Source organism: Asterias amurensis, chromosome 1, assembly GCF_032118995.1.
Source record: "Asterias amurensis chromosome 1, ASM3211899v1".
In the NCBI taxonomy this organism is placed as follows: Eukaryota; Metazoa; Echinodermata; class Asteroidea; order Forcipulatida; family Asteriidae; genus Asterias; species Asterias amurensis.
Window position 1 is genome coordinate 19,988,197 of NC_092648.1, and position 27,781 is coordinate 20,015,977.

Sequence of the window (27,781 nt, forward strand, 5' to 3'; positions counted from 1 at the left end):
AGAAGTAAATACACACACTTGTGATAAAGTACATACTTATTCTTTGTTAGCTAAAAGCTTGCACTTAAAGAGTTTTATGGATAATGATTTAAACAGGAACATTCCAAGTCATTGAAAGCTTTCTTAAAAGGATTGTCTCAACTCATCTGTGTTTCTTGGTTGAACCAGTGTCATCCAGAACGTATACACATGTGTAGCATGTAATAGCCTAGCGTTCTAGAGCACGCTCTGGTGACTGAGTCATTTGAGAATGTAGTAGGTTCAAATCCTGGTCGTGACACCTGTATACTTGAGAAGGACACTAAACTTTGGTTGCTTCTCATCACCAGGGAGTATAGGGAGTTTGTTTAGGACCTGATGAAAAAAGGTTTTAATAATAGTGTCAGTTTAGTCTGATTTCCAACGGAGAGTGTAGTAGGTTCGAATCCTGGTTGTGACACCTGTATCCCAGAGAAAGACAATATAAAACTTTGTTCTCATCACCAGGGAGTATTGGGTACTTTGTCTGAGTATGAATGATTAGCAACCTGTGTGCCCATTTGGCTGCTGGTGCTCCGATTTAGCTTCACTGCTTACGACCTTATGAAAAGAGGTAACCAGTGTCAGGAAGGATACTCTTCCAATATGAGTCTGTTTTTGTTTGCCCATGGAAAACTTGAAAAATGTGATTAAATACAGGCTGAAATGTTTATTAAAGCCTACACTGTGTGTTCTGTGTAATGTTTGTCATCCCCTGTACTAACCTCATAAAATATGCCTTTTTTTCTTTTTCAAGGACTAAAAATCATGTTGCAGTAATTTGATTTTAGAGCCTCATCTACTGGGCTTGAAAGGGCGCATAATAAATACATCGATTAATACCACTATAATCCATCCAGGTCACAAAGGTCATTGCCTTCGTTGCTTTGGTGCCCATAAGAACTATTCTCAAAGGATATTCTGGAATTCTAACTGGGGTTTTCCATCTTCAGGAGCAGATCCAATTTCTGAAATTGAGATACGATTAGGGTGTCGTAATTGATTTAATGGCTATCCTGTTGCTAAGTCATTAGGCCACATGCCTGCGTGTCTGCCTCGATCCCAACATTTTTGCTGCTTCCAGGATCTCTGATGTGTGTCATGGCCTAGCAAAAACGAAGAAAAGAACAATACTCGTCTTTTAGCTTTAGTAGGCCGAAACGCTATTAATGTGAAAATTACTTTCCGCATTTTTTCCGCTGAAGAGTTGCATGCCTGATTTTTGCTGCATCAAAATTTGTGATAATATATTAAAAAAATTGGAATAGGGCCTATATCAAAGTTTTTTCATATTTCGATATGTTTAAAACGTGACATCGGCAATAGCCTACCGATGTAAAAAAGAAAAGAAAAAAAGAGGCGTATTTTAGTAATTTTTAATATATTGATGGAAGTTTCCTTGCATAGTCTAGAGCACATAATTCACGCTTTGGTGTCTGAGTCATCGGAGAGTGTAGGTTCGAATCCTGGTCATGACACTTGTATCCTTGAAAAGGACACTTAAACACTATAATTGCTTCTCTTCACCTACATAGGAGTTTTGGGTACATGGTCTGAGGGTAGAGATTGTTGATGTGAATAATTACATTTTGTGTTTAATTAAAGGCACTGAACACGTTTCGTTTGGTAATTGTCAAAGACCAGTCTCCTCACTTGGTGTATCCAAACATAAGCATAAAATAACAAGCCTGTGAAAATTTGAGCTCAATTGGTCATCGGAGTTGTGAGAACATGATGAAAGAAAAAAACACATTGTTGGACGAATTTGTGTGCTTTCAGATGAATAAAAGACTTCTATTATCTCAGTGAGAAATTACCTCTTTCTCAAAATCAGAGGGAGCATTTTTTCACAATGTTTTATAATATCAACAGCTCTCCAATGCTCATTAATATTTGTGTACCTTCCGTTAGTAGAAATCAACATTTCTCTTTTAAACTCAGAAACTGATAATTCTGAGAAGACCATTTCAATCATTGAAATATGAATCCTTGAGGAAAAACAAAGACGGTGTTTGTGCATTTCTTTTCGGCTTCTCGTAATGGTTGGAGTCTGTTTGTGTGAAGTGGGCGTGGCTTTATTAACGTGGAATTTCGTCACACTTACAAATATGATAAATAATCTAACACTACAGGTTGAAATAGAACCTCAATTATTAATCTGTTTTTCATAATTATCATTTTGATAGTGTGCTGTTGTTGTTATTGAGATTGTAGACAAATTTCAATCGGTAAAGGAAATCTTTTTTTCTCTATATTGAAATTTTGCATGTTTACATGACATCAGATAATGCAAACTGTTCTCAAGGCAACATAATAATTAAATATTCTCATGATTGATTTATGACGTAGTAATAATTAAAAATTTGAAAACCTTCTGACCTTATATGTGAAGCCTTTTCTCCGAATAAAGCTTGTTGAAGCTGTCACATCCCCAAACTCCAATACCTGTAATGACTACCAAATTTCATGTTGTTGAAAAAGGGATGCTGACCAATTTCGTCTGCCTCAAAGGCCTGTGCATGTATGCTTCGTTTTTTTTGAAAGGGCAAGGGCACCATGGCATTTTATCCTTGGTAAAGGGCACCTATGAGGCAACTGTAAATTTCTACTGCTCCAGAGCATTTCAAGGGCACCAAGGCAATGACCAGGGGGCGTGGAGGCAATTGCCTTTGTTGCCTCTGTGAAGTATCTCACCTGGCCCTCACATTGATTTCACATATTATTGTATGCCTCAAAGTCAAACAAGAAACCCATCTCTACCTTGCTTTGAGTCTCTTCCCCATCCATCTACTTATCATAAACCTGCTACCATCATCATGTTCAATACATCATCAGCTACCGCAGCTAGCTTAAACTCATTGCTTCCTGTATCATATACAATCATTCCTTCCTTGGAGGTGGGTGGGGGGGGGGGGTGGGGGGAATGACGGCATCAACCTCTTTGTGTTACATTCGAGAATCGCCTGCAATGGATCTTCTTTGATCTAATAAAGGGGAATGCATGACCTATTTTGGATTCGAACTGATTGTTTCGCTGCTCGCTCTAGGCTCATGTGATACTCTTGATGTAGTTTGATTCCGTAAACAAAATGGAAGAAATTACTAAATTAAAGTAATGCCAGATTTGAATGTTTACAGTAAGTCTATTCTGTGTAAATTGTAATTGTTTCTAATAATTTGTGTCCACATACATGTACAACTATAGATAATTTCCTAGTCCAAATGTAGTGAGTTTTTCCAAAGTTGATGTATTTTCGTGTACACAAACAAATTCTATTAAAAAAATATGATTTAATGACTTGGCAAATTTGTGAAGTGAAAGTGTTCCCTGTATTGCAGTTAAAAAACAGTCATGGGGCTCTTCTTATTTTAGTCTGGTTTTCAATAGTTGTTCCATTGGAAATTTTAAAAACAGTCACCTGAAAAAATTTTTAAGGCCAACATCATGTGTAAAAGTTTTCAACCCTTCTACTCAATGAAATTTTCCTACTTTTTTCCCCAAGGACCATAGTAATATTAATAATTTATTCATTTATATTGTGCCCATTCCATAAAATGTACACAATAACAAAATAATTATAAAAATAATTATAAAAATAATTTTACAACAGGAAAATATACAGCAATCCAAACAAATGAAATACAAGGAACTTACAAAACAACCCGACAAGTAAAAATTGCAAAACATTAAGACAGTAAACCCAAATAAATTAGTAAAAAACAATATAGATTAGTGCTGGGCGAATAGTGATATTTTGTTATTCGGATACCGCTGGCCAACTATCCTAAATTAACCGGATATTCAAATAGTTTTTTGCCGCTAGAGGGCGCTGTTCGTTTGTGAATGAGATCTTATGGGCAGATTGATATTAGTTTCAGACAGTGTCACTTGGTTCATTCATAAAAATGACCGGATCTAATTTAAAGATGGCGATTTGCTTTTTCTTTTGATCGTGATTGACTCTACGTGAAGGAAAACTTTTGTAATCTTTGAACAAAATACGTCGGAAATGTCATTGTTTTAACTTTTCACGGAGGTGAGCATAGTTAAATACTTAATTTATGCTATTTTATGCTGTCTTAATAGAAGTTTCATAAGGATTCAGACAAAACATTCATATCAGTTGTCGCCCGACGTCCGCGGATATTCGGATTTTAAAGAATATCCGGTTACTTGGTTGTAATTACAGAATTATCCGGTTTATAAATAGCTATTCGCGCCCTATGCGGATATCCGGTTAAGAAAAAAAAGTCATTCGCGGTTACGGATAGGAAAACCTATTCGCCATTAACCGGATATTCGAATAATTCGCCCAGGCCTAATATAGATAAGTCTTACATTTATAATATAAATCATGCCTGTAAAATAGAAAATTAACTTTACTTTTAAGATCCTCTTTAAAGGTTACCTCTTCTCCAGCATGAAAGGAAAAAAGAACAATTCTGGCTGTCTAGGCAAGACATGAATCTATCAGAATTATTTTTCTAAATCGACTGATAACAAACAAGAAGTTTTTCTGTGACTAGCTAGATAGGCTGACAAATGTGACAGGTAGACAAGCACAGAGCAACAAAACAAACAAATGAATGCAACGTTGTGGAATGATGGATGTGGCAATATCTAGCATCTGTGTGAGGGTACTTGGGCGTAATTAAGAAAAGTGACTGTGATATCTGTCTGATCCGCCAATCATCTTAAATTGGCTGAGGACAAGCTTGAGATTTATGTAAAAGTTTAGAAAATGTTTACATAAATTAACTGCATAATTCACTATGGGTATTTTCACTCTTACAAGTATGTACTTCAATTGTTGCTATACCTCATTAAATACTTCTTTATTCAGGGTGCCAAGAAGCCATCCATCCTGTAACTGATGTATAGCTGATGACACTTTTAAATAAACAAGTTTAGGTAATGATAGAGTGAGGACTTTGATAACAAACTTGTTATAGAAATAGAAATGCAACTTACATGTTATTATAGGGAATGACTTTTCCAGAAGTTTCGCATTGCAAAATAGTTAGACTGAACTTGTTTGCGCACATTGAATGATAATAATGAGTAGCAAATTGGTGAATTTTGAAAAGCAACTGAGACATTTCAATGAGCATTTTGCTAAGCTATTATTAGGAAAATCGTTCACTGAATAATTATTTCACATTATTTTTGTAATGTGATCAAATAACATTTGAATGACATAAAATTGTGTGTCAAACACATAATTATGTTGTTTACAAGCACACATTTGAGGAGAAATCAAGGAGTAGTGTGTATAGTGAACATTTAGCAAAGGCTGAACAATCAATGATGCAAATAATTTCCCTGTATCTTCAATGAGAGAAAAGACAAAACTCCCCAAGGCAAAAAGGGCCTTTCCATTTCTTTGATTAAAGATGGAGAGCTCTAGTAATACAGGTCAGTCAGTGGGTCACGCATAAAGCGCTTCCAGGGAGATGGCTAGTCAAGCTATTAAAACAAACCCAACCTACTAGAAGCAAGTCATGTAAAGTTCACTGACTAGGAGTCTAGGCAAATGTCATCTCGGGGAAAATAATGGCTCGGACGCTGAGAAAGTAGAAGGAAGATGGATGGCTCATTTGTAATCATCACATGAATTTATTGATATATGTTTTGTGATGTTTCACAATAAATCCCACATCATTTACTTAAAGATAAATTTGTCTTTAAAGGCAAAGCATACCCTTTGTTTTTGGAACAATTCTATTGTTTTTGTAAATCATTTTCATTATAAGCTATTGTGAAAATTTCATTTCAAAAGGTGGATCAGTTACATGTATGTCCATGCAAGAAGAACAATCCAGAAGGAATACACAGTCTGAGAAACATTTCATGGTGAAACGTTTCTTAGACTGAAATGTTTTTTAATCCCTTTCTCCAAAACACACTCCTTAGAAGGGAATTGTTCCTCAAAATGTTATACACCTGTAAATTATCAACAGCTGCAGTGCTGCTACCAAGTATGGAGTATTTATTATGTACCGTGCTCTTGAAAGATGACAAGTAACAAGTAAAACCAACTATTTGTCGTTGATGTAAAAACAAAATGTTGAGTAATTACCAAAGTATTCATTTTAGAACAGAAGTACATTGGTTTGTTCCCAAAATCTATTTACTGCTTTAGATCTGTGGTCTCCATGTCCGTGCTACAAATTTAGCAGATTATTATTCTGCTGTTTTAATTCAGCCCAGCCTGTGTGCCAGCCATCTAGGGGTCAATGCGGTTTATTCACAGATTTCATCTGGCTACATTAATCAAACAATCCACCCTCAAAGATTTAATCATTAACTCTAGTTGGAAATGTTGTGGTATTCAGAGTCTCTTTTTTTTTCATTTAAATTTTTGTTGAATGAGCACGTACATAAACCAATCTTTTTCAGCAAGCCATGTACAAGTTCTGCCATTGCTGGCACTTGGCAGCGCACATTTCTACACAGAGACACGGAAAACCTGTTTACTTATAATGCGAATTAAGTGTCTTCAATGATTTACACACAATCCTTGAGGGACCCTGAAAGGAGAGCGCACAAAATTATCTTTAAGAAAAAATTGAAAGTAATGTAGACAGAAAGTGAATACTGAAACTCTGTCAAAAAAACCTTGCAGATGTAACACAATTTTAACTTGATCGTGCAATTATTACCATGTCTATTACATTTTATTATTTTTTTTTAGCGTTTATTTGTTGGTAAATATACAACAAAATGACCATCAGCAGAAAGGGTCAAAGGGTTTAATTCACCTATTGCATTGTCTGTGCGCGTTTTAAGGATTCTGTTTCTGTTTTAGTTGCAAATATTCATGTTGCTCTATGGTGTTCTTTACATCATTATATTTTGCTGTCCAGTCAAGGAAAATGTGTAAATTGCTGAGAAAGATACAAAATTTGATTAAAACAGTAAAACGACAATGATTTTTCCATGTCTTTGGTACCAAACAGCGATGTTGTGGCGGCACAGCCATGAAAGCGTGCAGCAGAAATTGACTTATATGTAAATTACCAAGATAAAATTTTTATTTAATTTGTGTGTAGTTACTTGTTCACTGCTCGCGCTGTTTGATGAACAATGTGGAGTACCTGCTGGCAATTTGCAGATTCCTTTGAAAGAATTTATCTTTTAAATCAATTTGAAGACTTAATTTAAAATAATAAATTAAATTTAAATTTTTACTTGATTTTTTTTCTTCTTCAGATTAACAGTTAAACCAATTAAAGTGTGTACTGCATTTTTGCTGGTACCTTGGTTCTGTAATATATTGATCCAAAAACTTATGCAATGTGCTCTCCACCATCTACAAATATGTAAAATGAATTGCCCATTGTAATTTGTGGTGTACTGGTGTCCTATATAACGCAATGTGAATTATGCCTGACATTATTGACTGAGTCATCCCTAAAGTGGTTCTGAATTCGTGTCTTGTGAATTGATCAGAATGAGATTTAGAAGTCTCTCTACTCTGAGTTGGAATGTTGACTTTGGCTTCGGCGGAGTCGCTTCTATTTTTCCTCAAAATGGCCACTTTGGTTTGTTCTTGTCTGACAGTTCCTTCATGGTATCTCCATTGTTGGCATGAAGTACCATTTTTCGGTGCAGAGGAGGGATACCTCTGTACATGAGGGGAAAAGTGTGATAGAGCGTGGGATTGAGGTGGGAGGGGGTGGGGCCTCCTTCTCAGACTGTGTATATTCTACCTCCATGGTATTACAAATACGGATTATTCTTTCTGAGGTACATACATGTAGTTGATGTAACCGCTCCAGATTTTCGGCAATTCTCAAACACTCTACCTTTTGAAATGATTATTATAAAGGTTAGTTTAGTTGTATAAATCTACATTTATATAGAATTTTAAAAGAAGCGTATACTTTGCCTTTAAAGGCAGTGGACACTATTGGTAATTGTCTAGCCTTCACAGTTGGTGAATCTCAACATATGCATAAAATAACAAACCTGTGAAAATTTGAGCTCAGTTGGTCATCAAACTTGCAAGATAATAATGAAAGAAAAAACACCCTTGTCACACGAAGTTGTGTGCTAGAGATGGTTGATTTCGAGACCTCAAGTTCTAAATCTGAGGTCTCGAAATCAAATTCGTAGAAAAATACTTCTTTCTCGAAAACTATGGCATTTCAGAGGGAGCCGTTTCTGACGATGTTTTATACCATCAACCCCTCCCCATTACTTATCACCAAGAAAGGTTTTATGCTAACAATTGTTTTGAGTAATTACCAATAGTGTCCACTGCCTTTAAACAAAAGTAGAAACATTATCCAGACACCTATTTCATGTAAGTGGCAATGAATTACCCAACTTAGTGTGATACTCGATCTGCTAGCATTGGGCTAACAATCTTCATACATCCAGCACAGTGGAAACTACAGGGAAAAACATTAATTTGTTTCATTCAAGGCTGTTACTGCTTATATAGTTTAAGCTTGATTAGTTATTTAAAGTTATGCATAATCACTTTTCTTTCAACTGGCAGATATATTTTTCTTCCATACTCTGTAAAGAACAATTCCAGTACAGAATCTACTAATCAAGACAAGTTTTCAAGGGATACCCTAAGTCAAACACCAATGGGGAAAGAAGTAAATTGCCTCATGAATCTTCTCTCTTGCCTTAGTGAACTTCCAGGGCTGCAGTAGATAAGATCCCCTTATCTATACAGGTGTTTTATTCATAGCTTAAGTACATGGAGTATGTTGCTCTACGTTTGATACTGTTACAACCCTTGTATTTTATTGTTCTATACAATAGAGGCACAAAACTTGTTCACAACACCGAACTTGACTACTATGAGCTGTAAGAAGTCTTTAAAAGCATAAACAGTCCAAAATATTGTTAATGCCAGGCCTTTGTTGCCCCTTGTAATGGCCTCAGGATCCTTCAGTTGTTTCTTTCCAACCGAAATGCCCTTTGCAAAATGAAAATAGCCTTGCCCTCTCAAAGATGAAATTCCATGCCTGATATGCCCCGGCTTTAACCAGTGTTGTGTGCTGACAAAAGTGAGGGGAAAAAATGATTACGTCATCATAAAGATCTTTTTAACAAAGTCCGTCTGTCAGTCTGATGGTCTGAGTAAGCAATAACCATTGAGATGTTCTCATGAGTTAAGTTCTGTTACCAAGGGAGAACTGCATCAATTGTCACTTCAAGAGTGAACAATTTTAATTGTAATATTTTATGTATCTATGTACAATGTAGATGGGTAGCTGAGAGCGTCAACATCTTAGTCGTGTAAAGGAATGAATATTCCCAATTCCCTCCTTTTAATCCAGGAGAGGAACATTTGAATATTAGTGATCTATTTCAAGATGGTTTTTATATCGGCTTCTGCTCTTTAAAGAACATCCCCCGAGGCTCTGATAGAGCGACCGTTGGCAATTTACCACAGCACTATGTAGGATGAAAGCAAAAGCCCCTTGGGTTCAAAGATGCAGAATTCTGATGACTTATCTCAAGATAATCGCATCATCGTTCCCAGTATCATGCCTTCTCGCCATCGCGATGTCTTCAAGGACTCAACGCGCATTGTTCGTCGTCGAATCTCTAGGGTCCTATGGTGTGTTATCGAAGTCGGAGCTCAGAATAAAGCTTCTTCATCTATTTCTTGAGCAATTTTGGCTCTGTTTTCCAGTACCCTGCCTTGGAAGCAATAGTGTTTATATCCCATGGGATGTTTATATCTCTTGGTTTGTTTTTGGTACTCTATAAATAAGTTAATCTGTTTGTATTATTTGTATGCATTATTTGTCCTCATGGTTGAAACAATTGTTTAGCTTTACCGTATTTTAAAGAAATATATTTGATAGTTTTTAGCTAAAGCAAATTGAAATGCTTGAAATACATGCAAATAATACAGGGCCTACGTGACAATTCAGTTTTCCTCATATTTGAGCAGCATTGAGATCTATTGACATAACATTGACAATGAATGAGTGTTCACAAATACTGCAAGATATTCAGAGCTGGACCGCAGGCCCCAGGCCAGTGGATTTAAGAGTTGGGCCAGTAAACTCAAAACCGGATAAGTCCAGCGGTTTTGAATTTTTCAATGGAATAAAAATAATTTTTGGGGTTGAACAAAGAATTGACTCAAGTGGGATTCGGCCTCCGGATTAACATGCCGGCGCTCTACCAACTGAGCTTTCTAGCCCTATGTTGGCAGGTCCCTATTTTGTCAATATCTTTGTTCGGGGGTGCCAGTCACGAAGCAATACAACCGTTAACTGCCGTGTAGCCAGGGATCACACCAAAATTACGATACAACCTGGGAAGCGGCAGCCAGGGGATCACCTTAAGGGGATGCGACTTTTTGTTTCAGATAGCAATATAAAACCACAAGGAAAACTGACTGGGTAACGATTTTTTTTGGGTTGAACAAAGAATTGACTAGAGTGGGATTCGAACCAACAACCTCTGGAAACGAGCCGGCGCTCTACCAACTGAGCTATCTAGCCCTATATTGGCGGTGTCCCTATTTTGTCAATATTTTTGTTCAGGGGTGCCAGTCAGAAGCCATACAACCGTTAACAACCCCAAAATCATTTCAAAATTTACCCAGTCAGTTTCCCTTGTGATATATGGAATAAAAATACCTCAATGTACATGTATACTATCTTTGTCAAGAAAGAAAAAACGTTGGCTATTGAATCTGATAAATCTCTTTCAATTCTGTTGAGTATCTTCGTATTTACAAAGACAAATGAGATCTGCTCTTCGCGCTTATTGAACTCATCTGTCTTGTATAATAACTTCTGTTCCACTAAATAGTTTGAGCTACATGCCCTGCAGACTTGTTGATTTGCCTCCCGAACTTGAGCCCCAATGTTCTGTTTCATTTTGACCAGACACTTTTATAATTTATTGAGGATCGTCTCTAATAGTGAACCCTGTTTAAAAGATTCTCTGGCGTCTGGCCAGGCCAGTTCTTGAAAACTTCAAGGCCAAGGCCCAATTTCATAGAGCTGCTAAGCACAAAAATTTGCTTAGCATGAAATTTGTTTGCCTTGATAAAAACAGGATTACCAACCAAACTTCCACATGATTTTCTGGAATAAGCAAACAACAGCTGAATACCTGTAACAAGCAATATGCAACAAATGAAAAATTGGTTGGTAATCCTGTATTTGTCAGGGAAGAAATTTCATGCTAAGCAAATTTTTCTGCTAAGCAGCACTAAAAAATTGGGCCCTGACAGACCCACACAGTTCCAGTCGCGTTGACGCTGTACATAGAACACATCCAGTACCTGCATATCTGGCTGTCATGAGTAAAAGACTTCTTATTGATTTCTACATCTCCCTTCTCACCCTTCCTCTCTGCATGCTCCCTGAGACTCTGAGTCCATTAAATTACTGTGTCTGGCTGTTTATTCTGTACCCTAGACTTATCCAGTTCACAATAACAGTGATTCACAAACCACTCATCCAAGTGTTGTTTCTCCAACAGAGAGAGTATCTTGTATTTATTGCCTGGAGTGAACACTTTCAGTAAAAATGTCATGTTCTGTGCACATCCTTTTACCTACATAAAGATTTAAAACTTGTTACAAAAATGCTTAATTTTACAAAGCACATTATTCTTTTCAATCTGAACATAATTTACACATTATATAGTTGGTCTGTAAGCAGTCAAATATCTTTGTATATTTTTACGAGTGATGTTTCTAAAACCTGAAAATGCTGAACTGGGGACAATATATGCAGTTGGTAGAGAGATGCAAGTTATGGTACACTTGGATACAATGAATGAGAACATATTGACTTCTTTGCTTGAGTATTTGACAATGGTGAACCTTGTAGGTATAAAAACAACAGTAAGGCTGGTTGACTCGATCAAGTCTAATGCAAGGCACTCCCCTTGAATCAACTGCTTGACCTGATACAGGGGGCACCTCCTTTAGCCTTGGCTGTTAAGTAAGCACCATGACGCAAATCAGGGTAAATCTAAAGCGCTAAGCATAAAGATGCAAGCTTACAGCTTCACCAGTGAGGATTGCGTCATGATTAGTAAAGTGAGACAGCAAGAATTTTTTTTTAGATCCTCGTCATTTTTTTAAAGCTAATATGCGTATGTCTAGGAATGCCGGATGCGCGTTCACAGCTCCAGTTGTACCTGATCTGCATCAACTGTTTAAACTGGTCTTAAATACGGCCGTATGACCACAAACTCACAAACATTATATTCAGATTGTTTCATGAAAGCTTTATGCGACTCCAGTTTCTGCCTCATTAACCAATGAATGCGTTGGACGTGTAGGCCTATTGATTTTGCAAATGTCATATTTGGAAAGAAACTCTGCAACATTTGCTGTAAACAGTGTTGTCATTAAAATCAATGGTGCAAAATTGGCGTTAGTATACAGTGTATACGTTAGGCCTATAACATCTACCTGTAAATAAATTGTTTATGTGTAAATGACTTTATCGGATCAGATCCCCTGCTTACCACCAAATTGCGCTTACCATCACCATTCTCCGCTTATGTTCAAGCACAGAATGCCTAGTACTGGTATACGCTTGACGTAAGTGCAGAATTCCTGGCTTCCGAAAGTGCCGATTTTTTGCCAACGGTAAGCAGAGCCATCAAGTTGGGCCCTTGTATCAAAAACTTTTTTTATTAATTTTTTTTAATTTAATATTGAAACATAACCTGTGAAAGTTTGGCTGAATTTTGTTGATTTAGGTTTGCATGGTTGTTTATTAAAAAATGAGTTGAGTGGCTATGCTTTTAAAAGTTTTATTTTTTAAAGATACAAATTTGTAAAAATGTGTCATCGATGACATTGCCTGGAATGGTGTTTCTGACAAACAAATAGTTAACACCAGTACCATCTCTATGCCAAGTTGGCCTTTATCTTTTAAAATAATTAATAGCCAATGTGTTTTTATCATTTTGATAACTTACTAATGCTAGCTGCAGATATTTTGAATTATCAGGGAAAAGATGCCAAACTCAATCATCAAATTTCAATCATTTTGACCAAAAACATTTTACCTGGGTCAATAAGTAACTGTTTTTAGCTAAAAAATTTGTTTTTACAAACTTTTAACATTCCCCCCAGTATATTGGTCATTTTGAAAAAAAAAAAAAATGTGATTGCATTACAATGTATTTTCCAAAGTGAATTCACTTATTAAGTAATTTTTTTGTGATTTCCTAAAAAGTAACTAAAAACAAAATCAAATCTCCTGAAGGTCTCGATTGAATTCCCTCCTTTTGGGAAATTCTAATCTTGTACAGCAACCTTTAGGGGCATTGAGAGAGTTGTCATGGTCACATAGTCTACGTCATTATGTAATTTGATTGATTCAATTTTGGTGCAAGAGCAATGTTCCCATGTGTCTTGGCTGTTTAATGCTACCATTATGTGCTGTAAAACCTAAATGTCAAGGGAGGTTTTTGAATATGGAATCTACATTTTAGCATTCTCACTGTTCAACCATGAACCAAAATGAACAATGGAAAAATACACTAGCGGAGTTTTAAACTTATATGCCTAATGGACCCAAATACAATTTAGTGAGTGTCTACACACGTACACCATACATGTACATGTAGGATTGTGATTACATGCCTTGAAAAATGATTTGGATCTTTTATCTGTTTTTTTCTCTCTTCATTTTGACCGCGTTGGTGGCTGGCCACTTTTAATTGATCAAGCCGAGAGCAAGTTCTATTAGCGGAGCAGCAAGCCACTCACCAAGGTCATTACTTCGCAGTGAAGACCTGGTCCTCATACTGTTATTCCCATTAATAAATACCTTAAATGAAAAAGAGAGAAATTATCAGAATGTTTTTTTTTTATTGTTATCTAATCTCACACAAACAATTCAATGTTGGTGCATATCATTAAAAAAACCAGTCTATCTACTAAGAAATGTAACAGTCCATAAGAAATTTTTCGGTTGGTGTTTAGCTTTGCTTTGCATTATGTCGGTTTTATGTGCATGGCTATGTACCTTTTGAAATTAGTGCACTGTCTACCCGTCCATGCTTCACACCAATAATCTTTGCTGCAATAAAGCAAAAATATGCTCAAAGAAAACCGTAGTTTCGACAGTCCCCTGCACAGTACATACACAATTTTTGAACAACAATATGCTGGTTCAGAGACCATTTGTTTTTGTCACATATGTTAAAACACATCCTCTTACTGCTTATTCATGACCATTGAACAATCATGGGTGGTTTCGTGGCTGAAACCAATAACTGTTTCGGTCTTTGCTAAGAAACTTTATTTGTTTTTACCACAAAAACGCACCCAAGTTGATTGCATAAACTTTCTAAGGTATACAACTTCATAACAAAAGGGACATAATGAAAGTAAACAACTAAAGGAAATACCCTCTGACTCAAACAAACCATATGCATGTAGTATATTAGTTTCTAAAACAAAGACTAAGACATTGGACCTGCAAATTGTAATTTAAAACAAATTCTAATACTTGTTAAACTTGATCTTTGCACAATGCTTCTTTTCCATCTCGCATGACTCTGAGAAACTTTTGTCAGCAGAAATGAAGACAACTAGTTTCTCTTTCAAGAAATTGTCTTGAAAGCCAGCTTGTAACAAGGGAATAATATCAATAGTTTTGTTTTTTCACTGTTTCCTGCAGAGCTTCATGTTGAATATAAAACACACTTAATCTGCTATTACAATAGCAGAAGACAAAAGATGTTGCTAATAATATATTAAAAGTGCGTGCGTTATCAGAGGCCTTAATCAAATTTAATTTCAAAAATTATTTTAAAAATTAAATATATGTTTATAAAATAAGTTTAACAAATCAGCGAAGCAAACCACGAGTAAGACTTGACCTTCTATTCTGGTTACTTGTGAACAATTAAGAGTTTTACCCAATTGATATCTATGTGTTATAATTGCACAAATTAGGGCATGGTTTGCAAATTTGGTGTCTAAAAAATAATCATCCTTGTCCCTGATCTTAATTTTGCCAGGTCTTAATTTTGTCTCAATATTAATTTAACAAATTATTTGTTTTATATAAAAATGTGAATTGTACTTCAAATTGTTATTCTTTGAGCATTTTTATATTCAAGATTTTTAAATGAGTGGAATTTAAAATGAAAATTTGGTTTCACACACACATTTCTTCGTCGACTTGCTTCTGGATTTGGATATGCACAAGACTTGCACAGTCTATTACGTGTGTACAGTTTGTACCGTGCCTGCTAAGCCATAAAATAATGGCATTTTCCGCCACAGTGAGCATCCCCCTCCAGTTTGTGCAAGATTATCAAACGTGCATGTTAAAAAAAAAAAAAACATTCCTGCACCGTACCTGACGCAAATGAAGAGAGTGACAGATGCCGACACGGCAAAATTATAATATCATCAATTTTAATACACCAATGACCTTGGTGTGCTTTGTCTCCTTCCAATGATATGATCAGTTATAGCAGCAGGACCATGGCTTTGATTGATCAAATACGGGCATGAGATGCGGCCATCTTGGTTTGGTTGCGATAGTTGTCTTCCTTCCAGTGCTTCCACACAAAGTGAAGGAACTCAAAGAAAAGAACGTTTTTTTTTTAAGGAGCGTGGCTTTGATTGATCTAACGCAGCCATAAAAATGACATGGAGATGTGGCAGCCATCTTGGTTTGTTTGAGTTTTTTCCCTTTCACACAAAGTGAAGGAATTCTGACGTGATAAAAGAACGCTTTTGTGAGATCCATGGCTTTGATGGATCTTATGCAGTCATTAGATGCAGCCATCTTGGTTTTTGGTTGTGGTAGTTGTCTTCCAAACAATGCTTGATAAAAGAAATGCAAAAATGGTAATTGCTGGGTCTGATGATTGCATCTGACGCAAGCGTGCAATAGAAATTAATTTGTACATGTTCAATTATATTACCTTTTCAGAGGCTGGCAGTGTACCACTCAGCAAAATGAATGATGTGTAATATTTTATCAATCAAAATGGCAAGAATCTATAGATGTGAGTTATAAAATAGTCAATGAGACTTGGCATGGAACTACCAGGCCCTTTGTAGGGCTGTAGCGAGAATATGGGATGGCAACATGTTCTTTTTTCAACACTCTTTTGTATGAGTAGAGCTGTAATTACATGGCGTCATTTGCCTGGAAGAAGGGCATAGGCTCTATAGCTGAACTTCCAAGTACCCCTATTCTAGTAACAAAAGGCTGTAAGCAATACTCTGGCTCATGAAAAAAAAAAGCATTATTGTTACATTTTTGTTGCTTGAATAACCCCAAAGACATGTTTTACAATTTCCATAGAAACGTTCACCGTCCTTGAATGACTTATGAAAGGCAGAAAACCTGTCAAACTTTCATGTCAGAATTAGTCTTTTTGGAACACAATTTTGCATATTAATAATTTATCCGGGTACATGACAATGTACAATGTAATGTATCTCCTTGGTGTTGTTTAATATGTTGTTTTCACCCCTGCGTGACCAAACCGAGGTTGAATGCGTGCGGAATAAGTCTGGTCCCTCTTAGAATGACTGTCAATCATTGTCATTGAACGCTGGGAACAGGACAAAGATGGATCCTAATTGACAATGAATGAATAGTTTAGCTCTATGTCACTATGTAAATGTACAATACTTTTATACAGTACCTCTATGGTTGACACAGTGTGATCATGCCAATTAATCAATCACAATAAAAAAAAACACTCAGTACTAACGAGCGAATGAACAATGGCTCACTAAGCGAGCCAATTTTCAATTAGCACTACTAATGGTATTAAGTTTTTAATTGTAAGGATACCAACCTCTTGGGAATACAGTTTTTTTGTATTAGGCCGTGTCCGAAACGGCGACTTCGGCTACAGCTACGGCTAGATCGCGCGCGTCTGCCTATTCTTCAACACTGGTAGACGCGCTGATCTAGACGTAGCTGTAGCCGAAGTCGTCGTTTCGGACACGGCCTTAGATGAAAGCATTGTAGTTTAATGTATAACTTATAGCTATACAATTATATTGATGAAGATCTTTTGAAGTTAATATTTATACTAATATAATAAAACTTGCAGTTTCTTCAGCATTACCGAGGGCTTCTCAAAAAGACTTATTTTTTCCCTACAAAGTACAGGTAGCTATGTTTTTAAATACAATAAGTATTTATTCACACAGCACCATGAAATGGTTGAAAGGTGCTGTGGCGTAATCTGCAGCAAACCGTACCAGAAAACACTGGGGAAAACCTTTTCTCTTAATGATTTATGTGTACTGCATTCTTTTTTATGCATTACACAACACCTATTGCTCTATGTCCATCAAGAGGACAAAATAAAATAAAAGTATTTCTATTTCAAATTCTAATTTCCTTACTCTGAGCTTCACTTCTAAGGGAGAAAAAACAAATTGAATAACGCATATATTATTATGTTATTTTTCTTTAGAATATAAAAGATTTCTCCAAAAGAACAGAATGCTTCAGTCTCAAAGGTAAGTCATTGTGTGAATGAGTTTCCCCGACTTTAAAAGAACATGTTGTCTTGGATCGGGCAAGTTGGTCTATAAAAAGCGTTTGTAACCGTTTGTTATAAAATGCATATGGTTGGAAAGATGTTTTAAAAGTAGCATACAATGATCCACACAAGTTTGCCTCGAATTTGCGTGGTTTTCCTTTTACTTTGCGAACTAACACGGTTGGCCATTTATGGGAGTCAAAAAGTTGACTCCCATAAATGGCCGACCGTGTTAGTCGACGAGGTAAAAGGAAAACCGTGCAATTTCTAGGCAAGTTTGTGTGGATCATTGTATTCTACTTTTACAGCATCTTTCTACCCATATGCATTTTATAACAAACGGTTACAAACGCTTTTCAAAGACCAACTCGACCGATCCAAGGCAACGTGTTCCTTTAAATGTCTTTATGGTTTGTTGAATGATTTTATTATTGGTCCCCTGGCACCTGGCATTAAATTAAACCTTGATGAAAAATAGAATTAAAGGGAAATTTGATAATTAGATATGGCATGCTCAGATAGTGTTCCCTCTGTTATTTAACCCATTTAACAATCTAGGGCTCAATGTCACAAAAGACCTAAGATTAATTTGATGATGTTTTTTCTGTCTTAATTTCAAAACAAAGTGCGATGTCACAACACAAAGCACCATGATAATATTGACAACTCATCTTTAAGATGAAACTTACTGTTTTGTGAAATCGAGCATCAACTCATGCATCCATAACTACTCATTAGATCAGCCATAGAGCAAGGGTTCACCACAAAATTGCAATGTTTAAGTCTCGCAGACATTCCAAAATTGGGACCCATGATTTTGTTATTTTTACCTGTTTAAAGCAACACTGTTACAGTAGAACGCCAAGGTTCCCAAAATGTTTTGAAGACGGTGCGAGACTTGGGCGATCTTTTCCAGGCGAAGCCATTGCTAGGCAAGTTATTGTATACTGATGTCCCCAACCATAAGGTACATGTTGTCATGAATGATAGATCTATACATGGTGTTGTGGTTGCCATGTGTGTAATAATTGGTCTGCCATGTGTAAATTCAAAATGCAATCGTACATTCAATGCACATGTCTGTATGGTAAAGCTCTCTACAAATGATTGCTGTGCAGATGAAATTTGGTAAATGAGGCAATATTTAATGCTGGCTTGCTTGGAAGTTACTAGCCTGCGGCTTAGGAAGTTAAGTTGAATTCATCAAGCTGTTAACTGCTAAGAAAACTTTTGTGCTTGCTTTTGCAGAAAAAATTGTGTGTAAGCGAATTGTTTTGTGTAAATGATGAAGAAGATTTTACAGCTTGTGTGCAGGTATAAAAATGTTATACTTGCATTGAAAGACAAATCTGTGTGTAATTAAAAGTCAGAAACGAAAGATTGATTGACAACCGGTGTGCGTGTTCAATATGTTCAATATTGAAAATTGCTTCACTCATTGTGTCAAAACATATCTGGAACATTGGGGCTTCGGAACATTGGGGCGTCGGCACATTTGGGTGACAGAACATTTGGGTGTCGGAACATTGGGGTGATTGAACATAGGGGTGTCAGAACTTAGGGGTGTGAGAATGTAGGGGTGTCGGCAACATGGGTGTGCAAGTGTAATTACATAGATTGATGTATGGATTTTATGTGGCCTTCATAAATGATGTACATGTACACCTCAAGTTGCATATTCCCAATTGATACATGTGTCAAAAATAAATCACTGGATCAAGGACACAATCATAGTGTTCACTAGATATGTGTGTAGTTCCCATAGTGGCCATTTTTACGGCCAAAGTGGATTTTTGCTTTGAGCTACATTAAGTGTTCAAATTTTGTGTGCGCATCCAAGTTCTTCACCCACCATTTATGCAAGGAATTTGATTAAACTCTGATAATAAATAAAAATAAAAAAAAAACGTTTTACCGACCATTTATACAAGGAATTTGACAAGAAATTTACCGCAAAAAAAAAAAACGTTTTCCGGACCATTTATACAAGGAATTTGATTAAACTCTGATAAGAAAGAAAAAAAAACAAACAAACAAACAAAAAACATTTTGGACTTGGTTGCGCTGTGCATTTGTGCGTTCACAAAATTACCTATCACTGTCTGTAAAGATGGCTGACGTTGCACTGTGTGGCGTCAATCAAGCGGGAACTGTCTGTACTACAAAAACACATCATACCTCATGGGTTGATTATCTTTTTTTCTACTCAAAGGAGCACTTTAGAAAATTATACTCATAAGTGATAGCTTATCTCAGTGTACCAACAAACACATCGTTGTGTGCCCAAAAGAAGAGTGTGGAGGCACTACACCCTTACAGGCACAAAAAGTACCCTTTTATCCAGTAATAAAAGGAGTAATAAAATGGCTCCTGAAAAAAAGTAACTTTTTATCCAGTCAAAAAAGAAGTAATAAAATGGCTCCTGAAAAAAAAAATCTGACATTGCTGTTACATTTCTGTTGCTAGAATTGCCCCAAAGAAATGTTTTCCCATTCCCATGCAGAATTTAACTTTCTTATGATGACTAATGAATGGCAGAAAACCAATCAAACTTTCACTTCTAGTTTTCAGGAAACGCAGTTTTGCATATTAATTTCTTAGCCCCATTGTCTGGTAGCTTTTCGTTACGTTCTTTTTCTATGCACACAACAAAATATTGTGTAATTTCTTACTGCCAGTATCAGCTCAATGCCGCTCAATGTTCCTGGTATGTTTCCTGTATGACTGCCTGAAAGGACCCATGGGAAAACATGAGTCAGGCGAAAACAAAAAGCACAGCGCTTAATGGGCGACACACGCTCTTATCAATTTATCTTCCAACATATCAGAAATAAATTGACAGACAATCGGAAGTGTAGTGGAACTCTGTAAATACAGCGCGCGTGTCAAATTGAAGGGGGAATTTGAAGACTTTATTCATTTTATTTCCCACTCCAAATTAGACCTGTCAATAGACTCTGGCTGGCTAATAGCCTCACAGCACTGAAAAAAATGCACAGAACATGTCAATCTAATTTGCACCGTGTGTTTGTTTTTCCCCCACTTTTTCAAGGGATTGTAACTGTATAAAAAGGTATAATTTGTTGTAATTTGGGGTTGAATAAAGATCGTGGTTTATAACCTGATACTTAAAGTATATTTGAAGTATAATTTTCACCATAAACATCAACAACTGTCTGTCATTATAAATTAATTTAATCATCAGATGACTTACTCATTTATTGTATTACTCCCAAAGTGAGTTTTTTAATTAGAGGATTTGACATCATTTATAATAGAAACCCTTTTTTAGCTGAAGTTTACCTGCAGTTTGACAGATGCCGCGATTTGTAACTTAAAAACTGAGGTATACATGTACTTAGATACATGGGCCCCATTTCATAGAGCTGCTTGAGCAAAAAAAAAACTATTTAGCAAAGAAGACAGGTTACCAGCCACATACAGTACATGTGAGGTGGTATTTTGGCTGGTGAGCATAATTTTGTTGTGCTTAGCTACATGTACTTGTTGTTGCTTTTATAAGCAGTTTTTTTTTTGCCCTGATGATGAGTTCCCCTTTACTTGCAGACTATCTTCATTTAATGCCATGATAAATGTTCCTGATTTTCCCGGTTATTCCTCCAGGTGACAAAGTAGATATTCGAGTTGTAGAAACCCTGGAGGAAGTGTTCAAGCGAGTCCAGTTCAACACGGTCGACATGGAGGCAGCCAGCTTAGACGATGAGGTAACATAATCACTCCCTTACATCATACAGGTCACAAAACGATGCTGTCATTCTGCATGCATGATGATGTGTGCTGTAAGTTCTACTAGGATGAGCAGTACTTTGGACTAGACTTAAAGGCACAGGGGTGGATTTCACAAAGGTAGTCCTAACTTAGGACTAGTCCAAGGCAATGCTAAGAGATAGGACCAGTCCTAAGTTAGGATGCTAGTCCAAGGCAATGCTAAGAGATAGGACCAGTCCTAAGTTAGGATGAGTTACTGGTCCTAACTTAGGACTGGTCCTATCTCTTAGCATTGCCTAGGACTAGTCCTAAGTTAGGACTACCTTTGTGAAATCCACCCCTGAGTGTATCCCAACATGCATAAAATCTGACTCGATTGGTCATTGAAGTTGCAAGAGAATGATGACAGAAAATACACCCTTGTTGCACAAATTTGTGTGCTTTAAAGATTTTTAAAAAGACATCAGGTCTGAAGTCTTTTAAATAATTGAGTGAGAAATAACCTCTTTCTCAAAAACTACGCTACTTCAGAGAGCTGTTTCTCACAGTGTTTTATATACTGTCAATAGCTCTCTCCATTGCTTGTTACCAAATACGTTTTTTTGCTAACAATGATTTGGAGTAATTACCAATGGTGTCCAGTGCCTTTAAAAGGAATGGTTGAAGCTGTTTGTTGGAACATCAAAGACTCTCGGTTCGTTTGTGAGACGAATAAGCTTTGCATTGATTTCGGCATCTTTGGAGAATCGATGCAAAACATTTTCTTCTCATGCAGCAATGAATTTGACCTTTTGACTGGGGCAAACCTTCTTCTTTGAAATATACTGACGTATTTGTTTTTGATGTCCGATGATACGTGATGTGAAACTTGATTCAAATGTGTGTTCACATTTTGAGAGTAAATGGGTTAAGTCTTAAGGGAACTTATTGCCTTGGATCGGTCGAGTTGGTCTTTGAAAATCGTTTGAAACCGTTTGTTACGAAATGTTTATGGTTAGATAGACAATTTAAAAGTAGAAAACAATAATCCACACAAAATTGCCTCAAATTGCACGGTTTTCCTTTGACGTTGTGAACAAACACGGTTGGCCATTTGTGGAGTTACAAAACAAAATTTTGACTCCATACAATGGCCAACCGTGCATGCTACATTGATCTGTTTTAATTCCCTTGACAAATAATTAAGTGAGACTGAATTCAAAAGTAAATATTTATGAAAAAATTGAAACTTTCCATTGTGAAAATGCAATCTAGTAATATCTGCAGAAAAAACATAAAATGGTTCTTCTTTACCGGTTCATTTCAGAACCCGCCCAACTGAAAGAAAGCACTTATATTTTTGTTTATTAATCACTGCATGCATGCATTGGAACCAACAATTCATGTAATTGCCAGTCCTATATGATCTATTTACCGAACAAACAATTCCACAGAATAACCTTTTGCAAAATGTAGCAATCCTTTATTTTGTCTCTTTAAAGGTTCCGTGTCTAGAATTACACCAGGCTCGCCGAGTGCCAGTGGATAATTTTTAAGTGTGGAAAAACATGTCTGGGAAATTCTCGGCTTAAATTGGAAAGGGTTTCAAGTATTTCTTGCAGGGACGAGTTATTAGGATCTTTTTGAGATGAATGAAACTGTTATCTGGCTAGAGAAGTTAGGATTACATCATAAAACCATGATTCTTGACCCGTTTTCTTCAATATTGGTTGTGTGGGTGGTGTGGGAAAGCTGGAATTCCATCCATCCACGTGGAAGTTCGCATATGTAGTCGAATCTGTTATCCTTCACTTACGTCCAGCAGAATTCCTTTTCTTGTTCTGCTGAAATGTTAACTGGTTGTATTTGGCGTGGGTTACAGTGATATGTAGTGATACTAATAGATAACTGCGGTTTCAACTGCAGTGATTTCTTCATCGGCATCTTTTACAGGCATGGAGTTTCATCTTTGAGAGGGCAAGGGCAATTTTTATTTTCCAAAGGGCACTTCCGTTGGAAAATTTTTGAGTCTATTTACAAACGTTTTTAAGGGGTACCAAGGCCAAGACCGGGGCAACAGACTGGCCTCCGTGACCCCAATGGGGGCAACAGACTGGCCTCCGTGACCCCAATGGGGGCAACAGACTGGCCTCCGTGACCCCAATGTAATGTCAGACCTCCCTGTTTGCAGCATATGCTCCCCATCACTGGTACCATCACCAGTGCCGTAATTTATTATTATCATGATCATCTTCAACAGTCTTCCTCCACTCCTTGCACTGTAGTTCATTAACATTTCTTGATTACATATAATTTCATGCTACAGAAGCTTGGTGCACTAATTGTTGTCATCGGGAAACTGGTGACCTACATGTACATGTAGAGCACACTTGTTGAAACCTTGAGGGGCATAAAAAACAACCTGTCTCTTTTTAAATCTAATGCTTCTTTATGCAAAGATTAAAAACGTAGCGCACACAAAATAATTACAGCAATATATCTATTTCCAGCCAGCCCAGATTGGACTCCTTCATTGCATGCATCGCAACAGAGCCCAGGGGCTGAAATGCTCAAAGGGCTCTAAGATTGATCTTAAAGTGCATATATATCAATCTTAATTACTGAAATGCGGGTCTGTGATTTATTTTGTGGAACAATGTCATCCGCCATGGATATATTTGATATTGCTGGACCCATCAAAAGTGTATAAAGACATGAAGAATTATTTTATACATGAAATTTCAGCTTCTTAAATCAGGTAAAAATATGAAAAAAATATGAGTTGAATTTCATTTGCATTGTAGAAAATCTACTAAAGAAAAAGCCTCAACATCTTGGTGATGAAGTAATTGTTCTCTATTGAGCATCTAACATAGTTCCACCTGCAAATAGGCCCCATGCAAATAACAATTCTCACATTGTGAATCTTGAAGATGTAAAGCCGAAGAAGAAGCGGCGAGTCACACAGCAGGACCCTATGCAATCTCTCCCTGAATTACATGCACCCATACTGTGTAATTACAAATAAAATTCCCCTCAAAAACGGCAACCCGATACAGCCATAGATTACACAGAGACACAGAAGCATCTACATACAGTACATCTGCGGGGCAATTACTGCAGGTTTAGAGATGAGGCAATTTGCGCCCTTTCCAGGAGTCTTTGGGCATGAACAGGTGTATCAATAATTACAAGTCATGTCTCCTTAGTCTAGTACCCTGTCCCCTTGTACATGGAGGTGTTACGGGAATGCATTGATGTGCTTACAAGTTTGTCTCCTTCGTGTGGTACCCCGTCCCCTTGTCGTGGAGGTGTTAACGGAATGCATTTGACGTGACGCAAAGCGCAGGAGGGCGTGTAAAGGGGAAATGTTGGGAATGTTGGGCCTGGGTGAGATCAAATTTAATCCCTGTTCAGACAGCGAACTAAAGTTATACCTGAAGCGGTTGAACTTCATGACCAGTCGTTAAACATTTTTTGCCTTGCACTCAAGACAGCATCGAGTTAAACTTAATACAGTTTATCTTGGAGCTATAACCTATAGTGTCCACTGCCTTTAAGTGGTCAATGATTTAGCTTATTCGGGTTCAACCTGATTCAGTTTCAGTTTGAGGAGCTCTCACAGACACAGAAAGTCAAATCTGAATGAGTTTAAACCGCCTTAAATTCAACTTGTGTCTGAGCCCAAACATGCTATAATAATAAATTGCTCCTTGTTACATATTTGTACACATGATTTACATGTAGTGTGGGAATTCTGCATTATACAATCTATGTGCACCAAGTTCCCTGTACTTTAATCTTAGTGACATTCTGTGCCCAGGGCGTTTTCTGGCAGGCAGTACATTTTTTTATGTTTACAATTTCAATCGTAAATGTCACATTAAAGCAACAAATGTGAAAGAAACAAAATGGTTATGCGGGACCTTTTTTTCTTCTTTTCCTTTTCTTTATTAAATGAAAGTTTTAAACAATATCCTCTTAGAAAAACTGTGCAAGGGTCGAAACATCTGTCCATTTACTTTTTTTTTGCAAAACAAAAATTGTTTTACATTATTAGTTGAAGTCTCCATAAAATGCACATGGAAGAGCATTATAGGGTTTTTGGTCATTTAGCGGTGTACAATTTGTGCCTGCATGAAGTCTCAACAGCTGTTGCTCTTTTGCAAACATTATGTTGTCACTGATTACGTACATGGTGAAAATAATGAAACGTCAAAGTCTCCCAATACTGTATACACTGTAAATACCTGTAGGTTTCGTCAATGTGGTACAAATAGGTTGATAAATATGCAGGTCATAATATAAGGGTGATTATATGCTTGTCTTTATTGGCTGTCTTTGCTCTATGGTTGTACCAAGTGCGTATGCGACTGTACTGGTATTGGAATGAACCCTTTTCATAAAATATCCTAATTACATTCACGCAAGCAAACAGACCCTGTTGGTTGGCAAACGCCATAGAGTTGTGCACTAAGCAGACACACAACCGCGTCTGTGTCATGCACCCGTTATCCATGTACAAAACAGCACGATGTTCCCTCATTTTTGCCAACCAAAGTGTTAGTGCACATGGGCTATGTGCAATTTATTTCATGAAAAGGGCCCATTGGTTTATTCCTATTCCACTCGTGGCACCAGGTCAAACTACTAGAATAATACAATACACAATAAAAATTGTACGTTTAAAAATTGATAGTACATGTTCATGTACCACAATTTATCTCAAACTTCAAAAGGACTCTTCTAAAGGGAAACAACTGTGGTGCAATGGCTGTTGGGATTGAAATGGTTGTGTTTGTCTACAAAAGTGATAAAAATAGCACACCAACGAGGCATTAACTTACATAGTAGTAATTGCAAACTGTCTATTCTTGTGCCAGCCACCATGCATCAGGGTTCAATGAGGTGAATCAGGTTACATTGTACTATTATCAGGATGGCAAGATAGATGTTTAATTTTTTACCTTATCAGGGTTTGCCCTTTAAAGGCCGTGTCCACTATTGATAATTGTCAAAGACTAGTCTGCTCACTTGGTGTATCTCCACATACATGATTGTATGCACAAAATAACAAACCTTTGGAAAATTGAAATCAATTGGTCGTCGAAGTTGCGAGATAATAATGGAAGATGCTTGATTTCGGGACCTCAAAATCTAATTCTGAGGTCTCAAAATGAAATTTGTGTAAAAAATTACTTCTTTCTCGAAAACTACATTACTTCAGAGGGAGCTCTTTCTCACAATGTTTTATACTATTAACAGCTCTCTATTGCTTCTTACCAAAAATTGGTAAATTCTTATGCTAATAATTATTTTGAGTAAATACCAATAGTGTTCGCTGCCTTTAACTAGCCAGTGGGACAAGTTGATCTGAGCCCAACTTCATGGCTTGGCTTACCCTAAGCGAAAAATCTGCGCTTACGTCAATGTCAAGATGCTCATACTAAGTATAGGTAGGGACTGAGAACCAAATCCACACTAATTGGTTGCACACGCAGACTCTTCACTAAAGAAATTATGCGTCCCACGCACCAACGAGGTTGAAGGCATATCTTAGCCTTTGCATTCAGGGAACAACACTTTAGATGACAAACTTCATGAATAATGCATGGTTTTATTAGCATTTTTCAAAACATTCTTTAGATTAAAAACAGGTGGTTGAAATGCCTGATTTTGCAAGATAAAGCCCCCTAAATAAAATAAGATACCTTCAGTGAAAATAAAGGATGGCAGAGACATTTTAAAAAGGCAGGTGTTTTTTGGGGAAATTTGTGTCCCCAATCGTCTCGTCTTCGTTTTGTTACCCAGGGGGAATCCCCTGTTAAGTCCGGTCTATACTTCCTGTTAATGCGAAGCAAATTTTGACGTGGCATAGGGTGTATCGAGCAAATGTTTCGCAGAAGTTGAACTGTACTGTTGCGAATTATTCGTATCGCATTTGCAGGAAGTATGAACCGGGCTTCAGGCTGCCGGGCTTTACTTGCCATTTGGACCATATGCTCATGCCACAGTGACTTTAATCATAATTTATGTAGCGGGTGGAGACAGTTAACGTAAAACCATATAATTGTATTTAATACTAATTGATTTTATTTTAAGGGGTTTTGGGTAAAGTTTGTTGATGTTTTATTTACTATACAAGAAGTTAACAGTTTCTTGATAATTCCGTTTCATTTTACATTGAAGTACATGTACTAACTCAATAAGATGCTGTATGGAATTAGCCCAGTCTTCATTTCATGTCCTGTAGGTTGGGAGGGGGATGTTACTTTTATAACTACCACGTGATTATTTTCTGCTATTTGTATGCTGTACAAACTTTTTACCATGACAAACATGATGTGATTGGAGTGGAATTTGAACTTTGTCTTCCTGATTTTATCATACATGTAATGTAGGTGGGGTCGCAGGTTAAAGTTCCGCTGTAGTAAACTTTTGCTTTGTTCAGCACAAAATTCGTTAACATTTATTCAGTTATTTTTGCTTGTGGTTATTACTTTAAGATGCATTTTGATGTCAGCATGTAGGAAAAAGAAAGAAGCCTGATACTTTGTGTTT

At 36.8% G+C, this 27,781-nt stretch overlaps 1 protein-coding gene across 1 annotated transcript in view; it reads left to right on the plus strand.

Annotated features, from left to right (window-relative positions):
• LOC139936185 (uncharacterized) overlaps positions 1-27,781 on the plus strand; it is a 66,933-nt gene that overhangs the window by 3,039 nt on the left and 36,113 nt on the right. The window contains exons 3-4 of the mRNA XM_071930986.1: positions 17,444-17,489; positions 21,137-21,237. Of these exons, the coding sequence (XP_071787087.1) occupies positions 17,444-17,489; positions 21,137-21,237 (147 nt within the window). The remainder of the gene's footprint in view (positions 1-17,443; positions 17,490-21,136; positions 21,238-27,781) is intronic.